Source organism: Lepidochelys kempii, chromosome 14 (assembly GCF_965140285.1).
Source record: "Lepidochelys kempii isolate rLepKem1 chromosome 14, rLepKem1.hap1, whole genome shotgun sequence".
NCBI lineage: Eukaryota > Metazoa > Chordata > Testudines > Cheloniidae > Lepidochelys > Lepidochelys kempii.
The window spans coordinates 15,530,991-15,551,724 of record NC_136393.1 but is presented as its reverse complement, the minus strand read 5'-3'; the positions used below and the strand labels follow the sequence as shown (position 1 = coordinate 15,551,724).

At 43.3% G+C, this 20,734-nt stretch overlaps 1 protein-coding gene across 3 annotated transcripts in view; it reads right to left on the bottom strand.

Annotated features, from left to right (window-relative positions):
• The window catches only part of SAP30BP (SAP30 binding protein), a 54,542-nt gene that overhangs the window by 16,749 nt on the left and 17,059 nt on the right, over positions 1–20,734 (bottom strand). For all 3 annotated transcript variants that reach the window (XM_073310467.2, XM_073310466.2, XM_073310465.2), the window contains one exon: positions 8,660–8,702. In XM_073310467.2, the coding sequence (XP_073166568.1) occupies positions 8,660–8,702 (43 nt within the window). The remainder of the gene's footprint in view (positions 1–8,659; positions 8,703–20,734) is intronic.

Here is a 20,734-nt window from a genome sequence, read left to right as displayed (position 1 = left end):
GGCTGCGAATGCATCCCAAGTCTTCAGGGTAAATCAATCACTAAACACATTTGCTTTTAAACCATGTATTATATTTACAAAGGTACACTCACCAGAGGTACCTTAGCCGCCTTCAAGGTCCAGGATCCTGCCGTGGGAGGGTATTGGATCCAGGGCAATAAACTGTTCCTGGCTGTCAGGGAGAACTGTTTCATCCTCCTCCTCCTCCTCATCTTCCTCGTCCCCTAAATCCTCATCCCTGTTGCATGAGGCTCCCCCCTTCCAGGAGTCCACGTACAGGGGTGGGGCAGTCGTAGGGGCACCCCTAGAATTGCATGCAGTTCATCATAGAGACAGCATGTCTGCAGGACCAGCTTCACTAGCCACTGCTCGGATGGACTAGGAGCCAGCTGCCTGGAGCCTCTCCAGTAGCAGCTGGTGTGGCAGGCCGCGGATCAATCCAGCAGTGGCTGGCACAGCTGGCCCTGGGGCCAGCCGCACCAGCTGCTGTGGAAGTCACGGAGGTCGCAGAAAGTAATGGAATCCATTATTTCCGTGACCGCCGTTAAAAAAAAAAAAAATAAACAAAAATCAGAGCCTTAATTATGGATAGTGTGGCACCAGCTGACAGTACCTCTATATGTAAGAAGGCCAAAGATCTGTGAAGCACTGGAAAATGGAGAGGTGACATGCAAGCAAACCCAAATGGAGCATGGTCTGCATTCTCTTCCATCCAAAACAGATTTGCTTTCTAATACATTACTGGAAGTGTGGGTTTCCACAATTTCCTGGCAGCAAAAAGCAGAATCACAGGAAAGAATACAAGGCATTAACATGTCACTGAGTCATCCATCTTTGAAATGCCACTCTTAATTAACAGCTCTTTGTGGGCTGGGGACTGCAGAGGAAGACTAGCATATATTGGACATTTTCTGATATTTACATATTTTAACTTTGTTAAAACATCCAGAGCACTAGATGCTTCCTTTTGTATAGGCTGAAAGAAAATTCTCTCCTTGCACAGCTTTGTACACAGCGAAAGAATCAGTATATTGCTGCCCATGGCTACTGCAACAGTATGTATTTCAGAAGGGCTATACAGAGCAACGGCAAATGGAGATGCAGCCATCAGCGTTACAACTGCTCCCACTTTTCATGCAGCTAGCAGTTCTTTTGACTGGCAAAGTGCTCTAATGAACAATCCCTTGAGAAGAAAAAGTTTCACACGTTGATGTATATTGTACTCCCTGTGCTCTTTCACTTTAATGTTTGGCACAGTTATTGCAACAAAAAACTGGTATTTCAAACTTTAGGGAGAAGGAGAAATTGAATAGTTATGAAACAGCTTCTATGGAAGATTTTCAACATACTGGTACTGCAGATAGACTTTAGATGCTCCTTTTGGGCTGAAAGGATTTGGGATCTTTGATCCAGGCTCCAACTGTAAGCCTTCAAGGGGCACTTTGCTGCAGTACTAAAACACTCTCTTCCACTGCAAAGAAGTACTACAATAGTCTTTATCAGGCTGACAAAAGGTTCAGTCTGATTGAAGATAGTTACACAGAATCCTGCATGGCACACATTGACCCTAGGTAACCCAGCACCACGATTTAGCTGTAGGCAACTTGCCCTTTGCATGCTTCTTTTGGGAAAGGAAGTTAATGCAGATCTCATGTCTCATCTCTTAACACATCTCCAACCCAGCTTAACCATGAACAAGTTGAGACACCAAGGCCTATGCTGGGTGCTACATACCCAGGTTTCAAACCCAGGCTTTTCACAGGGTGTCATCCAAACTATGGGCTCAAATAGGACAAGAGTGTCAGCCTTGACAGAGGTTATTCTCTCAGCATGAAATGAGTATTAGGGCCAAAGAAGTCTTTGGATGAAGGGGTGTCAGAGTACTTTAAGGTTTAGGCTATGTCTATACTATGGTTTATGTCAGCAAAACTTATGTCGTTCAAAGGTGCAAATAAATCGCAATAAAACGTAAGTGCCAGGGTGAACAGCGCTATGTCAGTGGGAGACACTTCTACTGACACAGTTTATGCAGCTCGTGGGGATCGTTTTTTATGCCAATGGGAGAGCTCTCTCTTGTTGGCATAGAGCGTCTTCACCACACGTGCTGCAGGGCTGTACGTGTAGACATGTCTGCACTGCTGTAAGGTCTCCTGTGTAGCTGCTCTATGCTGACAGGAGAAAGCTGTGCCATCGGCCTAATTAAACCACCCCAAAGAGCAGCGGAAGTTGTGTCAGAGGGAGAGTCTACCCCGGAGCTTTTGTCGGTGAATTTTATGTCAGTTTTTTCACGCCCCCGACTGACAAAAGTGCTAGTGTAGACCTAGGCCTTGTCTACACTACCAAGTTCTGTTGACTAACCAGTGAATGCGTACACACTGCGATCTGACTTTTGTTGGGAAAAATGCCCAGTTTTGGCAACAAAATACAACCACGCCGATGAGACAAGTCTTTTTCCTCTAAATTTTTGTTGATGAAGAGCCAGTGTAGACACCAGGCTTGATTTCATAACTTTAACTGGCCTCCAGATGGTGTCCCACAATGCCCATTAGGACTGCTCTGGTCAGCAGTTTGAACTCCATTGCCCTGCAGCCAGGTAAGCAACCATCCGCCCCTCCCTGTTTAAAGCACCTTGAAATTTTTGAAATTCCATTTCCTGCTGGCTCGGTGTGGAGAGGTCTCATCGCATCTTCTCAGGTTACCATGGCGGGTTATTGGACAGCTGCTGAGCTGTTGGATCTGATCAGCACACGGGAAGAGGAGGCTGTACAGTCCCAGCTGCACTTGAGCTGTAAGAATTGGGATACCTATGGGCACAGTTCTTGAGGCTTGTGCTAAAAGGCCTATGATCGGGATGTTGAAGTGAGGTGCGAAGATAAAGGATCTGAGGCAGGCGTACAATAAGACAAGGGAGGCAAACCATTGCTCTGGTGCTTCACCTAAGACCTGCTGGTTTTATAAGAAGCTGGATGCTATCCTCAGTGGTGACCCACCTCCACCACCAAGAGCCCTGCTGATACTTCGGAGGCAGCGGAAAGAGAACCTAACCTGGAGGATGAAGTTACTGATGAAGAGGTGTAGTTAGATGACTATGTGCAGCTCCTGTTGGGGCCACCCAGTGGGGCAGGCAGCCAGGAAGTTCTCCACTCCAGAGGTGTCTAGCCAGACTCAGCAGTTGCTCTCTGGTGAGCAAGAAGCAGGAGAGATGCCTAGTAAGTGGCTGTGGTTTGTGTAGTGCAGAGGTGGGTTCAGGGTAGAGAAATGCGGAAGGCTGGCTGTGTTTCTGTGAGCTGCACGTTTCCCTGGGTAGCTAATTGGTACAGCAGAACAGGGTGTTGACGTATGCTGAGAACTCACAGGAATCCTCCAGAGAGATCTCCAGGAAAGTTTCCTGGAGGTACTTCGTAATCCTCTGTCAAAGGTTTCATGGCAGAACAGCTTTATTCCTTCCCCATTGTAGGGAACTTTCCTGCATCATTCAGCCACCACTTGTGCAGGGACCAAAGTGGTACATAGGCGAGCAGCATAGGGAGCAGGGCGGAAGCCACAAGTATGGAGTAGATTTACACTCATTTCCCTGCTTACCCTTAACAGTCAGATATCTGCTAGAATTACCCCGGCCTGTGGAAAAGTCTGGGAGAATTTTAGAATTTTTTCCTTAATATGCTGCACCACGACCCTTGCAAAAAGTATGTGCTCTTTTCCCCACGTGGAGTGGCCCACCTGCTACTCACCATGCTTTACGTGTTCATGGAGATGTGGTGCCTGGCTAGGGTCAGAGAGAAAGTGATTGCAATGTTGTAAAAGGTGTATTTAAACTGAAATGTCTGAATGCTGTGCATTAATTTAACAATCCCGCTTCTGTGCATTTTCCCCTTGCTTCAGCAGATGTGGCCTTCAGGAACACCCTATACACCCTAACCAACCATCTGCACCACATAAGAAAGGGCCCAAGACAGCAAAGAAGACATGTTCAGGGAGGTACTGCACTGCTCCAATGCAGAGAAAAGGGAACACAAGGAGTGCTGGGAAGCTGAACAGCAGGACAGAAGAAAGAATCAGGAGTTTGTTAAGGATGCAACTGAGTGGATGATTAAAGTAATGGAGGAGCAAATGCAAATGCTGAAGTCCTTAATAATTCTGCAGACTGAGCACACCTGTGCTCACCCTCCCCTGCAGCATATTCACAACTTTTTCCCATGCTCTCCCCCACTCTCCAAACTCTGCCTGCACAGTCCTTTCCACTTTCCGGGACTTCTCGTTTTCCCATTCACTCCACCCCCTCGGACAACTTTCACAATGATAGCTGGACCTATACACAGCTGTGAAAGTCTGCCCTTCCCTGGTTTCAGAGTAACAGCCGTGTTACTCTGTATTCACAAAAAGAAAAGGAGTACTTGTGGCACCTTAGAGACTAACCAATTTATCTGAGCATAAGCTTTCGTGAGCTACAGCTCACTTCATCGGATGCATACTGTGGAAAGTGTAGAAGATGTTTTTATATACACAAAGCATGAAAAAATACCTCCCCCCACCCCACTCTCCTGCTGGTAATAGCTTATCTAAAGTGATCACTCTCCTTACAATGTGTATGATAATCAAGGTGGGCCATTTCCAGCACAAATCCAGGGTTTAACAAGAACGGCTGGGAAGGGGTGGGGGGGAGAACAAGGGGAAATAGGTTACCTTGCATAATGACTTAGGCTTGAATAGAGACTGGGAGTGGCTAACTTAGTTGTACCCAATTTGCAAATGAATTCCAATTCAGCAGTCTCTCGCTGGAGTCTGGATTTGAAGTTTTTTTGTTGTAATATCGCAACTTTCATGTCTGTAATCGCGTGACCAGAGAGATTGAAGCGTTCTCCGACTGGTTTATGAATGTTATAATTCTTGACATCTGATTTGTGTCCATTTATTCTTTTACGTAGAGACTGTCCAGTTTGACCAATGTACATGGCAGAGGGGCATTGCTGGCACATGGTGGCATATATCACATTGGTGGATGTGCAGGTGAACGAGCCTCTGATAGTGTGGCTGATGTTATCAGGTCCTGTGATGGTGTCCCCTGAATAGATATGTGGGCACAGTTGGCAACGGGCTTTGTTGCAAGGATAGGTTCCTGGGTTAGTGCTTCTGTTGTGTGGTATGTGGTTGCTGGTGAGTATTTGCTTCAGGATAGGTTGTAGATCTACAACCTATCCTGAAGGATGACCCAACACTCTCACAAATCTTGGGAGACAGGCCAGTCCTTGCCTACAGACAGCCCCCCAACCTGAAGCAAATTACAGACGCGATTACAGACATGAAAGTTGTGATATTACAACAAAAAAACTTCAAATCCAGACTCCAGTGAGAGACTGTTGAATTGGAATTCATTTGCAAATTGGATACAATTAACTTAGGCTTGAATAGAGACTGGGAGTGGCTAAGTCATTATGCAAGGTAACCTATTTCCCTTTGTCCACCCCCCCCCCCAGCCGTTCTCGTTAAACCCTGAATTTGTGCTGGAAATGGCCCACCTTGATCATCATACACATTGTAAGGAGAGTCATCACTTTAGATAAGCTATTAGCAGCAGGAGAGTGGGGTGGGGAGAGGTATTTTTTCATGCTTTGTGTGTATAAAAAGATCTTCTACACTTTCCACAGTATGCATCCGATGAAGTGAACTGTAGCTCACGAAAGCTTGTGCTCAAATAAATTAGTTAGTCTCTAAGATGCCACAAGTACTCCTTTTCTTTTTGCCCTTCCCTGGTTCCTCTTTTCTCACCAAGCATCTTTGTGTGTGCTGTTTCTTGTGCAATAAAAGCAAAGTTTTCAAATGGTAAATCATCTTTCTTTGTTTTCTACAAATTGAGATTGCAGGCACTACCAATACATGCAGGCATTTTAATCATTTGCTTACTAGAACACAAGGCCCCAAATGTCACCATTGCTTCCTAGGAAAACTACATGTAATGTAACATTGAAGAACCAATCACAGGGATATACACATCACTAGTTCTCATTTTCAAAGTGTTGCCTCAAGGCCTCCCTGATTCAAATTGCCCCCCTCTGGACTCCTCGGATAGCCCTAGCATCTGACTGCTCAAAATCAGCAGCCAAGCAGTCTGCCTCAGCACTCCATCCCAGAGCAAACCTTTCACTTTAGCTTCACAGAGATTATACAACATACAGCATGCGGCTAGGACTATAGGAATATTATATTCATTAAGGTCTAACCTGCCGTAAAGGCATCGCCAGCACACCTTTAATCTGCCAAAGGCACATTCAACTGTCATGCGGCACCTACTCAGCCTGTTGAACTGCTCATTATGGCTGTCCAGGTGTCCTGTGTAAGGTTTCACGAGCCATGGCTGTAAGGGGTATGTCGGGTCTCCCAAGATCACTATGGGCATTTCAACATCTCCCACTGTAATCTTCTGGTTTGGAAAGAAAGTCCCCGCTTGTAGCTTTCTGTACAGGCCAATGTTCCTGAAGATGTGTGAGTCATGCACCTTTCCAGACCACCTTGCGCTGATGTCAGTGAAACACCCACAGTGATCCACAAGCGCCTGCAACACTATGGAGAAGTACCCCTTCCTATTGATGCTATTGATATACTTTGTCGCAAGGTGATCTGATGCCAAAATTGGAATGTGTGCGCCATCTATTGCCCCTCCACAGTTAGGGAAACCTATTTCTACAAAGCTATCCACTATTTCATGCACATTTCCCTTGCACATTTGCATTAACACAGTCCCAGTGGTTGACTTCCCCACTCCAAATTGATTCGCAACCGACCGATAGTCTGGAGTCACCAGCTTCCACACAGCGATTGCCACACGCTTCTCTACCAATAGGGCAGTTTTAGGAAGGTGGCTTTCTGCATCTAAAAGTTCTGTAGCTACTGCTCTTCTTCCACACTGCATGATAAGATCCCATTGTTCAGTACTTGTTTCCCAACCCCAAAAGCGACGATCTACCCTATGCAGCTGTTCTGTGAATGCCAAAAGCAATCTAAAATTGCTTCTATCCATATCATGCAACATGTCAGGCGCCTGCGAGTCTTCTTCAGTTAGGAACTTCACGATTAACTGCACTGCCATCTGCGATGTCTTTGTGACAGTTAACAGAGCATAAGAGAGCAGTGCAGCATCTTCTCCCAAAGATGTCAAGGTGCACAGCAAAGGAGGGCCGTTGCAAAAAATGCTGTGAAAGAAAGCCAGAAGCCCATGGAGTGCTGGGACAGAAAGCAATGCATCACGGGACATTAAGCCCAGTCCCAAGGTACGCCGCAATCCACTCCATCTTCCCACAACACCTGGCGACAGAAGGTGTCAAGCTGGAGTCTGGGATAGGTACCCACAGTCAATTGCTCACACTATCGAGGATAGTGCCCCCACTGTGGACGCACTCTGCTGACAGAGGGAACAAAGTGAACGTGAGATTCCGATTTTTATTATGTTGGCTTTTGGATGTCAACATCACTTTTGTTGACAAAACTTGGTGGTGTAGACAAGGCCATAGTCTCCGAGTGTCACAGCTATATATAAGGTGGAACAGATTGTTTAGCATAAGCAATTAATACATATTTCAAGGGACCATTCAAGATAAAATGGCTTGTTAACACCCCTCCAGTCATAGGCAGGAATGGAAGGCGGGGGAGGGAGGCGAGCAACTGGGGAGTGTTAGTGGTTTACAGATTTTGTAATAAGCCATATATTCAGTCTCTCTGTTCAGTCTATCACTTTTAGTGTCTAGCAAAGTTATGTATTTAAGCTTCCAGGCACATCTTTTGAAAGTGGTGTGCAGGTTTCCTTTGAGGATGAGGACTGATAGGTCAGATATACACACTGACATAACAGGGTAACATTCACAGCAAAGAACTCCGTCCACCACCACCTTCAATTTACCATTTTACTAACTATAATCATAAGCAAACTCACTATGGTTAGCCACAGTGAAGGTGTAGTAGCAATTGCAGGTACAAAAGTGGTTCTTTAAGCAGGTAGGGCTAGACCTTTTGCAGAATTCTATTTGTCCAGGGTAATTGTTTCATAGGCAAGAAAGAGATCAGATTCTGCCCCACCATCCTGCTGCTCATGACAAAGATGGAACAGATTTTGTATTTAGGTTGGTAAGTTTCCATGCCAGTTTTGCAATGTTGACTTAGGCTACACAGTCTAGGGATTCCTTCTTTAGCACAATGGCAACAAACGGAACCCATGTGTTACAATACATCCATACTTTAAATAGAAAATAAAACTAGCAGTAGTGTTGATGAGGCTATTTTCAGTAACAATTTCCTTAAGTCCCTCCCCTTCCCCTATTATATGAGGGTTCTGAAAGAGGCTGCCTGGACAAAATCATTACTAGTTTTTATTTTCGAGATGAATAAAAAAAGACCTTTTTGTATTTCCCCTATACTGGAGTTGCATATAAAAATATTTGCACACATTTTGGGCATGACTGCCTCCCGTCCGAAGTTCAAGCCAAACAAACATTAGCCCAGTAGATTAAGTCACTGAAAATATTCCACTGAGATGAAAATGAGCACAGAGGATAAGCCAATTAAAAACTGCATGAACAGAAGGGATCCAAGTTCTTCATTAGTGGAGAGAGAAGCACAAAGAGATGGTTTGCATGTATATTTTAAGATCTATAGCATTATGTCAACTTACCAACTAGCTCCTGTGGATCTCTCTTCTCCAGTTCTGAGAACTCCTGATGGAGGAAAATATAACAATGTTAGCAAGATAGGTCATGCACTAGAGTCACTGGCTACTCAAACGTATATATTGGCTCTCAGAACAGCTAGATAAAGATTAGAAGGAAGAAAGGAATGTAAAATATCAAACACAAGGCAATGCTCGCCCTCAAAATCAGAAATGTAGGACTGGAAGGGACCTCAAGAAGTCATCAAGTCCAGCCCTCTGTGCTGAAGCAGGATCAAGTCAACCTAGACATTCATCTCTGACAGGTGTTTGTCCAACCTGTTCTTACAACCCTCCAATGATAGGGATTACACAACCTCTGTGGGAAGCTTATTCCAGAACTAACTACCCTTATCATCAGAAATTTTTTCCTAATCTAAAATCTCCCTTGCTCTTGATCAAGCCCATTATTTGTCTTGCCTTCAGTGGTCGTGGAGAACAAATGATCACGGTCCTCTTTAGAACAACCCTTAACATATTTGAAAACTTATCAGGTCCCCTCAGTCTCTTTTCTCAAGACTAAAGATGCCCAGTATTTTTAACTTTTCCTCATAGGTCAGATTTTCTAAACTTTTTATCCTTTTTGTTGTTCTTCTCTGGACTCTCTCCAATCTGTTCACATATTTCTTAAAGTATGGTATCCAGAAGTGAACAGGTATTCCAGTTGAAGCCTAACCAATGCCAAGAAGAGTTGGACAATTACATTCAACACTCCAGCTAATACACCTCCAAATGATATTAGCCTTTTTTGCAACTGCATCACACTGTTGACTCATTCAGTTTGTGATCCACTATAACCCACAGATCCTTTTCAGCAGAACTACTGACATCACGAAAGCCATCAAACCCTTATAGGATTCTTTCTATTCTTGCAAAGACAATTTTATCGAAGAATTAAGCCTTGATTTCTACAAGCACTGAGCGTTCTCAGCTCCCAGTAACTTCAGTGAGAGTTGTGGTATTCAATACCTGGGTGGGTGGGAGGGAGTATCAGGTCTTAAGACCATTGATTCATCAAGCCTGGTACCTGACCACTGACTGTGGATAACGCCCAGTGAGTGCTTCAGAGGAAGGTTCCTACCACCCCTAAAACATACAACACACTTAGCCAATAGTGCACAGCCATAGTATATCTCCCTGTTAGGGAGCCTTTTTATTCATTCACAACTCAGACTTCAATATTAGAATTCCCTTAAAGGGGCATAAATGGAAACAAGATCCCATATAAATTGTTTGGTAGACCCCAATGCTGTCCAAGATCTCAGTGAGATCACCATGAAAAAGGGGGAAGTAGTCAAATGGAGAAGTGAAAATGCCAGTCTACCAGTCTTTTGACAAGGTACTCCCAACAGTGTGATTAGCACTACAGAATAGTAACATCCAAGCACCAGAGTTAGCACTGCAATGCAAGGCAGGATCAGAAGCAACACCAGTTCATTATCTTTGCTGACAGAGCGCCTCAGATAAGAGTGGCTATACTGAAAGCAAGAGTTACTCATCACAACAGGAAATATTGTTGATTTGAGGGGATTGCTAAGTAGTGATAAGACCATAGGCCAAATTGTTCGTGGTTACACTCACGTGAGGTTATTCTGAACTTACATTTACATAGGTTTAAGAGAAGAATTTGGCAGTATGGATTTCTACAAGAGAATGGGGGTTATGGAAAAAGGTCATCTTGAGAATGTGGTGAAAGATTATCCAGGGCCAGGTTTGGGAAGCAAGCATCAAAACACTTCGAAGGTCCCAGGAAAATGACTAGTTCTTACACAATTCTCCCCAAATGACACAAGGACCCTGAAGCAGCCGTGGCAAGAGTATTCTAACCACCTCCCTCTTCCCAAAAAAGCCTTTCATGATTCATTGGGCTCTGAGTCCAAAATTCCTCAGCTTCTCAGAACACTGAATCTATTCATTCAACCTGAAATGAACACAATGCTGCCTCCTTGTTGCTTAGCAACCAAACTTTCACCACTATACTCCATTAAGGAGGGGCTTTTTATGTTGGGTGAGCGGAAGAGAAGGAGAGGTCAGTAAGCTAATTTGCACATTTGCTGTGCCAAAATCAGGCTGGCATTATAAAAACCACCAATTCCCAGAGGGCTTCACTGCCTTTGGGATCAAAAACCCAGCATTCCTTTTGTAGAACTAAATGCAGTGTAGTGATATTTACCGCCTTTCATTAAAAAGCATTGTGGCTGCGAGTACATTCGGGTCATAGAAACAGAAGGCTGAGGCTATTTTAAAAAATGAGGTACATGGAGGAACACATGTGCCTGCTAGCCAGCTGGCTAGGAACCAGTCTTGTCCTTTTATGTGGAACTGAAGTGGACTGGACTATTGTGTCTTTGATAGTACTGATCTTCCTATACATAGCTAATGTGCCCACAGTGTAGTCTCTAGATGCCAGTATCCTACCACTTATTCTCTCAGGCCATTTAAAAGCCTTTTGATGGATAATAAGTATCTATTTTTAATTTTCTCCTGACTATATCATTAAATTAGGAGTCTGCAGGAAATTTCCCAGCAAGTAATTTTAAGTATCCACTGAGAGGAGGGACACTGTCTTCAGGTTAAAGCACTGGACTGGGATTCAGGTGATATGGGGTCTGTTCCTATATTCCTAACAGTGGGTGACTGTGGGTAAATCACTAACAGTGTGTGCCTCAGCAGCCCATCTGTAAAATGGGGATAATCCTTCCCTACCTCATAGGATTGCTGTGAGGGCAAATTCATAAAATGTGAAATATTCACATACCAAGAATGAGCACAACAGACTAGCCTATGAAAAAACAAGTTCATACAGTTACAGATATGGAAGAGAATCATTGGGTCCTTCCCCTCCAACCAATGCCAGATTGTGCCTAGAGTGGTTTAATCATGTCTCAAGCACAGTCTCATGGGAGACCATTCCACAGCTTAACAGATCTTACTATATACATGTTATCGCACTTTTCACCCTGATATCTAGACACTAAATACACAAATTTAAATCTTAACATCTTTGTGGGGAAAAGAAAAAACACTACTTTTTACTCCACCCATAGTGAGGTGGTTATTTGATTGTTCTTTTCTTCTGAGGGGATACCACTGGGAAAAGAGGACTACTTCAGTAAGCACCTATTGTCCCTAGTCCTTATCTAGAGTTCTAGCCTCTCCTTGTTTTTCTAGAAGGAATACCTAGATGACATTAACACATGAATGAGAATGGTACACAGAACGATGGGAGGAGATCCCCTTGGAATGAATTATACTGCTGCGAACATACTTAAAGGTGACCAAAGGAAATGGTCAGAAATTCAACAGCTTTTAGAAATGTGGTAACTTTCCCAAATAACCAGGCTAAGAAAGCATTCAGCAGGCCACTCACTTATTATCATGGTTTTAATAATAACTGCTAAGAAGGGCATTTACCACATATAGGTAAAGTTGCTGAATTTTCAAAACACCATTTGCAGGTCACCTTTAAATCATCTGGAGCAATCATTGCAATGGTAAATCTGAAACTGAGGCCATTGTCTACACTACAAAATTATGCTGATCTAACTACTTAACATAAGAACAGCCATAGTGGATTAGACCAGCGGTTCGTCTAGTCCAGTATCCTGTCTTCCGACAGTGGCCAATGCCAGGTGCTTCAGAGGGAATGAACAGAACAGGTAATCAAGTGATCCATCTCAAATTAAATAGCTTGTGTGTGTTCACACTTGGCTCCTTGTGTCGACAGTGCGCGTTCTCACTAGGAGCGCTTGTATTGATTGTATTGTCAGTGTGAGGTATTGTGGGACAGCTCCTGCATTAACCTAATTACACTGATCGTGACTATGCTGTTCAGGGAGGTGGTGTTACTAAATAGGCACTTACACTGACAGGAGCCAAATTTAAGCAAAGACACTTCCACAGCTAGGTCAATGCTAGGCAGCTTACGTCTGTCGTGTAGGCCAGGCCTCAGGAAAGAGCAGACAGTAGTCTTAACAGTAGTAACTGGATGACTGAAATTCCTCTTGGTAACTTTCTTGTTTTAAGCATAAAAAATTGAGTTTTAAGACCTGTAACATATCACAAATAAATTAGGGCGGAACAGGATTGGTGTGATTCTATGAAATTCCAAAAAATCACAAATATAGTATTGATTTCTGGGAGGAAAATGTTTCTCTATCTTGGTTTGTACTCTACAGTTCCTAGAAGGAAAGAGTCTTCCCCATTTATGACGGTTTATACAAAATGGATCACCCTAACACTTGGTCGATATATATTTAACCAAAGGAGCCACCTGTACAAGACAGGCATGATGCCATCATCTCCAGACTATCCAGAACTGCAGTCATGCCATCAAGTCCAGTCTCCACATCCTTAGGGCACAACCAAGACATCAGAAACTCTAAACATGCACAATGAAGAAAACAAGTTCTAAGGAATCATAACCACACCCTCTGCCCAGAGGATATGAATTTTTCTTACTGATGAATGAAGTATACCTGTTGTTCCATGATTAATAACCTGAAGGCATCTAAACAACCTTTCATTAAGTCCCTCATTTCAAACCTTACAAATGGCTTGCCATTAAAATGAAGGACTGGTTCTTAGCCTCTACATGGTACTTTACTCACTCAAAAGTGTTCATCTAGTAATCCTCAACATCCTTTGCACCAGGCAAGAAGTATCCCTATATAATAGATGGGAAAACAGAATTTCAACACCTTGCCCAAAGTCATACAGTAAGGGCTTGTCTACACATGAAAGTTATTCTGGAATGCTATAGCTATTCCAGAATAACTCCATATGGGGGCATTTATTCCAGAATAAAAGCATCTTCTTCCAAAATGTGTTAAATGAATTCAGAAAAAGCCACATTTTCTCCCTTCCAGTATACGAGTCCACACATGAAGTTAACTCAGAATAATTCCACGTCTAGACAATCCCTAAGGATTTGTCTTCACTACCAGGGAGATCGACGCAGCTGCAATTGATACAGCAGGTGTTGATTTATCAGGTCTAGTGAAGACCGACTAAATTGACGGCAGAGTGCTCTCCGGTTGACTCCGGTACACCTGATCCCCGAGAACAGTAAGATAAGTCAACGGGAGAGTGTCTCCCATCGACACAGTGTAGTGAAGACACTGCGGTAAGTTGACCTAAGCTACATCGACTGCAGTTAAGTTATACATGTAGCTGGAGTAGCGTAACTTAGGTTGACATACCCCAGTAGTGTAGACAAGGCTACAGATAATGGCAAAGAGATTAGAACTCGGACTATCCACATCCACCAGCACCTCCTGGGAGCACAGAACTTCTAACTTCTCAAAAGGTCCACATAGCATTAAAAGGCAGGAGTAGGCAAACCTCTACCCCATCCAACTGCCCCCTGACTGCCCCCCGGGGCCTCCTGCCCCTTATCCAACTCCCCCTTTCCCCCTGCCACTCAGAGAGGCAGGATAGGCTTATTTGAAAGCCTGGGACATGGGCGTGCACAAGCCGTGCTGCCCGTGTGGCGGCGTTGCTGTGGGGGAGGGGCCAGGGGTGAGCTTCCCCGGCTGGGAGCTCAGGGGCCAGGCAGGACAGTCCTGTGGGTCGGATATGGCCATAGTTTGCCCATCCCTGCATTAAGGCCTGGTCTATACTTAAAATATAGGTTGACAAAAGGTAGAAATCTACAGCTCTGAGCACCACAGCTATGTTGGCCTAAGCCCGAGCATAGAGGCAGCTAGAGTGATGGAAGAATGCTTCCCCTCAACCTAGTTACTATCACTCAGGGTGGTGGAGTTCCTACAGTGATGGAAAAGCCCCTTCCATTGCTGTAGTCTGCATCGATGCTATGTGCAGTGCAGCAATGGCGCTGTAGCTATGCCACTATAGCGCCTGTAGTGCGGACACGGCCTTAGACATAACTCCCATTAGTGTTCGTGGGACTTCATATAAACAAAGGCTTTACTCTGCATGGTTCCCCTTGATTTTGGCATAGGCTTCAAACACATGAAGCAGAAGTGAGGGTGTTTAAATTTTAAGAAAAACAGTGAACTGTTTTTCATGTGCTACAGATCTGATCCCAGACCAAGTTAAAAGTTGAGGGAGGGAAAGCTTTGAGGAATAATATAAAGAGGCACAATGTAAAAGTGCAGGGTTGCCACCCTTTAGCGTGGTAAGTGGAAAAGAATATCCATTTTTGACACTGACTAACAAGTTTTCCAGAGCATTTAAGAAAAGGAAGATATTTTGACGACTATAAGTAGAGGAAAATTTTAAACCCCAGAGTAAGGGATCTGATCTGTTTACACAAGGCATCAGAAGCATTCATAGTACTATATACTTAAAGCACTGGAAAAGGAGAAGTTAGCTCAGTGATACTCCAACTGTGGCTTGTGAGCCATAAGTGGCTCTTTAATGTGTCTCCTGTGGCTCTTTGTGATGGAACAATGAATTCACACTACTGTGGCTTTTGTGGGTCATGTTGATCGCTAATTTGGCTCCTGAACCACTGAGGTCCGAGTATCACTGAGGCTAGTCAAGCAGCACTGTGCATTGGTTGTGTCCAGAATCAAGCCAGATACTTATGCCGCCATAAAATACACATTCCTTGGTGAAAATTAAGTCAATAAGTCGGACATCTGTGAAAAATTGTACATAGTGACCATGTTCCAATGGGGAGCACTCACTGAAGTCAACAGGGCTTGGATTTCACCCCCAGTGTTTCACTGAGAGCCAGCACTGCTTTGTTTTCACAACCTTGAGCTCTGGAATGCTGTGTGGGAGGGTACCTACATTTATGTTTGTGGTTAAAGTCTTTTTCTGGACACTGGGCTGACAACACTAATGAAATCAAGCCAGAGATAAACTGCTGCTTATTTAGCCAATAGCTATCTCCATCACCAGGGAGGTATGAAACTCAGACAAGCTACAGAAAAAGAGCTGACCTCTTGTTCCTTCATATCCCAAGCTTAATGGAAAGGCTTTTGTCCCATCTGATATTGCAAGCGGATATGTGAAAACTGTCAGAATGAAGTATAAAATAAAGGGGTTTTTCCCCACCCCATTTTGTGGAGGACAGAGTGAATATATTCACTAAGTAGTAGTAGGCGGCATCTTTCAGTCTTGAGACCATGGATATGTGCTCCTGAGAGGTAAAGAATTTACTCAGTTGGTTTTATGGCAGCCATGGCTGTGGCTGAAGAGACCCACTTGAGAGAGAGAGAGAGACACAATCTCTGCTTACTAAGGTTTTATACTAAAGGCAGGTTTCAGAGTAGCAGCTGTGTTAGTCTGTATCCGCAAAAAGAAAAGGAGGACTTATTTGTTACTCTCTAAGGTGCCACAAGTACTCCTTTTCTTTATACTAAAGGCAGATCTTGTCTTCAAAATGGGAGGTTTTCTCCAAATCTTGTACTACTGCAGAGCCACCGGTGCTCAGAACCGTGGGAACACTAGTGTAAAATAGTCCATCTCCCTTCTTCTCCCATTAGAAGGGGAGACCTTTCCCATCTCTCTCCTCTCAAGAAAGGTGTACCCCACAATTCTTCCCCTCATCTCCCCAGTTAGGAAGGTCAGCTCTTCACTGCCATCTATCCCCCTCCTGCTGGTCATCCCTCAATCATCGTGTTACTGTTCACAGCTACTCCAAGCAGTGGCACACACCATGACATTTGCCAGACTGGTCAGTTTCACTACTGCTGCTTTCAGCTTCTGAGCAGTAGTGAAGGGGACAATAAATCTTACAGAGATGCTGCTAATGGTCAGCATCTGGTGCAGGTGGATGGAGGTGCAGAGCAAGGAAATATAAAAGTCAGATTTTAGGGACCTCTGATCACCTACATTTTTAAGATCTCTAGACCGATCTCATGCATAACAAGCCATATGATTTCTGGTCTGCATGTTCCAGAGCAGTTTAGCAAGACTTACAAGATTATCATTTTCACCAATGATTGACTTCAGCTACTATTTAAGTTTCAGTATTACTGTTCTGCTAGCATTCAGAAAAAGTTTCCCCATTTACTACTGCTGAGCAAGTAGGCAAGTGCCTTTTTCAAACCTTGGGCAATGAGACACTCCCTCTGGCAGCCCAACGGTTGTATTTATTATTAAACTGAACCATCAAGATGGATTCATATCTGTTGACGAAGGATAGGCACTGTTTCTGCTTATTACATGTAAGAATTGCAACATGAAAGCAAGGTATTCTAGTTAAACTCCCCATCCTACTGTGGTGAGATATGGACTGTTAGTAAGAGATTCAGTCCAACAAAACTGCAGGGTGTGTCCCCACTACGAAAGGTTTTTAAACAAAACAAAAACAAAAACCAAACCAAAAAAAAAAAAACACACCACACAAGAATACAGCCTACCATCAGGTCCCAATGCAAAAATCAACAGCAATCCCCTCAGTGGGAACAGAGATTAAAACATAGGAAGGAAATGAAAACAATATAAATCTGACACTGAAGAATTTAAGCTTCAGAAGATTTACCGAGAAAAGTCCATTTTATTTGATGGAAAGAATGGACTTATTTACAACAATGCTTGCTAAATCCTTCCTGAGACAAAATCCATAAATCCAGTACAAAGCGCACACCCACACCGCAGAACACCACAGCTACTGGAGTTAGGATTGGTACCCTTTGGCAAGAGCTGCCATCAACTTCACAGCTGCAGTGGCATAAATTACTAGGAGCGCATTTTAATCATGCGGAAGGGGAGGGGACAGGGGAGAGAGGGAAGATAACTGCCTTGTGGGGAAGGAAAGCATGTAATGGCTAGAGGGACTTGGGTGTGAAAAACAAGATCCAAGTTGTAAAATTGGATTGACTGAGAAGTCAATGTCAAATTCCCCAGCTGGGGTTCTCTCCTTTCCCATGCCTTTTCAACTGAGCCAGACCCACAAACTCCCTCTAGTTTCCCCACCACTGCTGATTAAAATAATGGAATGGGTTAGAAGCACCAAGTTTTCACATAATTAGCCTGATCTTACTTCTGTTAATCAGATCCTCCCTCCTTTTATTTATTGTATCTGCTCTTTCGATCTTGTCTTAAATTAGATCGTACCTATTCCAAAGGTTTACAGTGTCCTCCTATTAGTCAGTACAGCAGCCAGCACAATGGGACCCTGATCCTGATCTGGGCCTTTGGACACTTCCATAATAATTTTAAACACACCTTGATAATGCTGTTATCCTTTCCCAGCCTGGGCATCCTGAGGCATGATGCCTTCTGTGATTTATTTAGACATTTCTTTAGTGCTCACCAACTTGGTGTCCGATTACTGAACAAAGTTTTAAAAACAAGTCCACATATGCAGATCACAATTGGTATAATAGTGCCCTGAAAAGAGAGAGGTAGAGAGTTCCAAAGCCAGGGATCTTGTGTAAGGACTGGCCTCCAGTTATTTACTGGTTCAATCCCAGTAAAAACAAGAGCATGCTAACTGACAGGCTGGCATGGCTGGACATCAGGAGAGAGAGACTAAATGAAATGAACCCACTGAAGTGAGCTGTAGCTCACGAAAGCTTATGCTCAAATAAATTGGTTAGTCTCTAAGGTGCCACAAGTCCTCCTTTTCTCTTTCCACTGATTGTTGCAATTCAGTGTCCAGACTCAAAGCACATTCATGATACTGGAGTCTGGGCTGGCAGAGATTGATTTATTACAGGGACAGCTATTTACACAAAAGTACATTTGTAAAGAGATGAAAAGAAGTTACAGCAACACTTGTGACCACTCACAGGGTTCAAGCAGAACGTACTGCCTAGTAGATGATGACCTTTAATCCAAGTTTTCATTAGAGTGTTTGACCAATACAAAGATACTTGCTTGTTGGTGGTAGGGTCATTACAGCAGGTTTCACCCCACAGGAAAGTAGGCACAGCTAAAAGTGAATGGACATTTTCCTTCTCTCTACAACAATTCATGCATTGGGTGGAGGGAGGGGAGTAAAAATCTCGTTAAAGAACCTGCTAAGGCAACAGCATCATTCAGTTGATGCAGAAAGGATCTGAAGTCTGGATGCAAACACTTCATCTCCACTACCAGCTATAACAAAGCAAGAGGGAAATATACCTATATGTAGACAGGAAAAAGTTTATGATTAATTTCTCAACCCTTCTCAGGGCAATGCACATGCTCCAATACACGGAGTTAGTTGGATGACCTAGTCATTCCTACAGTAGAGACAGACAAAATATTAAAATCCATCAGACTTGAGTTAAGAGCAAAGAGTGAGCTGCAGGAAGAAATGGCAATTTCACCTCCCACCCACAAAAGTTGCCAGTTGTAACATATGCTACATTAGAGAAGCTGGTAAACAAAATAGAATTCAAGTGTGTGGAGGGAGGGGGCGAACAAGAGTACAAAGTTTTATTTCCTTTCCCAACAAAAGAAAAAAGAAAAGGAGAATCCCGGGAGAAAGCCCAATACAAGCCCATTTCCTTTCGCCATATCCTGTTTGCCAGCTCTGTCACATGGCTCCAGGCAAACTGCCCAGCTTGGGAGGAGAAAATGAACTTATCAGAAAAATGAGAGGAAGCCGCTGGGGCCATGTCCTGAAAGCACTGAAAAACAGAGGCGAACCACCTTTAGTGAAGAATTGACAGTTTCCATACTGCAATATGAGTATTTACTTCTATACCGGGGTCGGCAACCTTTCAGAAGTAGTGTGCCGAGTCTTCATTTGTTTACTTTAATTTAAGGTTCCGTGTGCCAGTAATATATTTTAACTTTTTTAGAAGGTCTCTCTCTCTAAGTCTATATATTATATAACTAAACTATTGTCGTATATAAAGTAAACAAGGTTTTCAAAATGTTTAAGAAGCTTTATTTAAAAATTAAATTAAAATGCTTATCTTATGCTATGCCTCTCGTGGAGGTGGAGTTATTAAGTTGGTGTAGTAGGCGAGTTACATCAGTGGGAGCTACATTTTAATAGCTTACAGAGTTAGGGCAACTTAAAACTACCTTACATCGACCTAACTGTAGTGTAGACCAAGCCTGAGGGACCACCTCTAGGCATGAAAGGGTTGGTTAAGATATGAGAAGGTTTGCACTGAACATTCAAGAACATTTAATAGAGAAGTTATGAAGCCAGGAATGTAAAATAAAACAGCAGGTTTCTCTGCAGGTAGTCAGAGGGTCAAAAAATAAGTCATGCTTTAATACAAGTGTGCATATTCTTCCAGTCTAGCTCTAGCTGGTGAAAAGAATACAAGGAAAGTGGCACCACAAGTTACTCAATGTTCTGGAAGTTTTTATAAAACAGACTTTAAAAAAAAAATCTTTCAGGGCTCTTGCTGAAAGGACAAGCCACACCTGTGTCAATAATCTGTGGTATTCAGCACTTCAGGGAGTGAAGAGTCTGTTGCGGCTTGTATGCCTGGCGGGGGAGGAATGAGACATGTCCAAATACGTGCCTACTCATCTTCCAGAACAGTTTGTAAGAGCTGGTTTACTGAATTCAGGGCTGCAGCTTTGAACCCAAAGTTTAAGCCAACAATGCTACGATCTCTCTCTGCAGTTGTTAAGACAAATGGGCTAGAGGCAGAGGGGGGAAACATGAGAGAGAGAAAAAATAGAATAAAACTTTCAGTGCCAGGTTCATTCTTTCATGTCAAATTGTGTTTAGCATTTGCCAATATACTCAGGCAGACAAAGCTACTTGTAACCATGCTCACCTGTCTAGAAAAAATGGCTAAGATACACCAACTACTTTAAATTTCTGATACAAAGAGCACTTATTTTAAAAATAGTGGGTGAGGACAGTACAAGAAACTGACTTATCTGTACTCTTCTTAAAAACCTTCCAGGCATAACAACATCAGTGAAACCTCTCAATACTTTTGGTTTCTTAATGGGAAGCCGAAAGGCAATGTGTCCAATGTAAAGAATAAGGGAGAGGCACAATCAGTGACTTACTTTGTAAAACTAGGCAGATCAAGCAGGTGTTCTGATTGCAGGAAGCCAAGAGAAAAGAGAACACTGATATAATGTTCAGTGGATACAGTGCTACTCCTACAGAGAATGCTAAGGCTGGTTTATTGTAAAGCATTTCAAAGTCTAAATCAG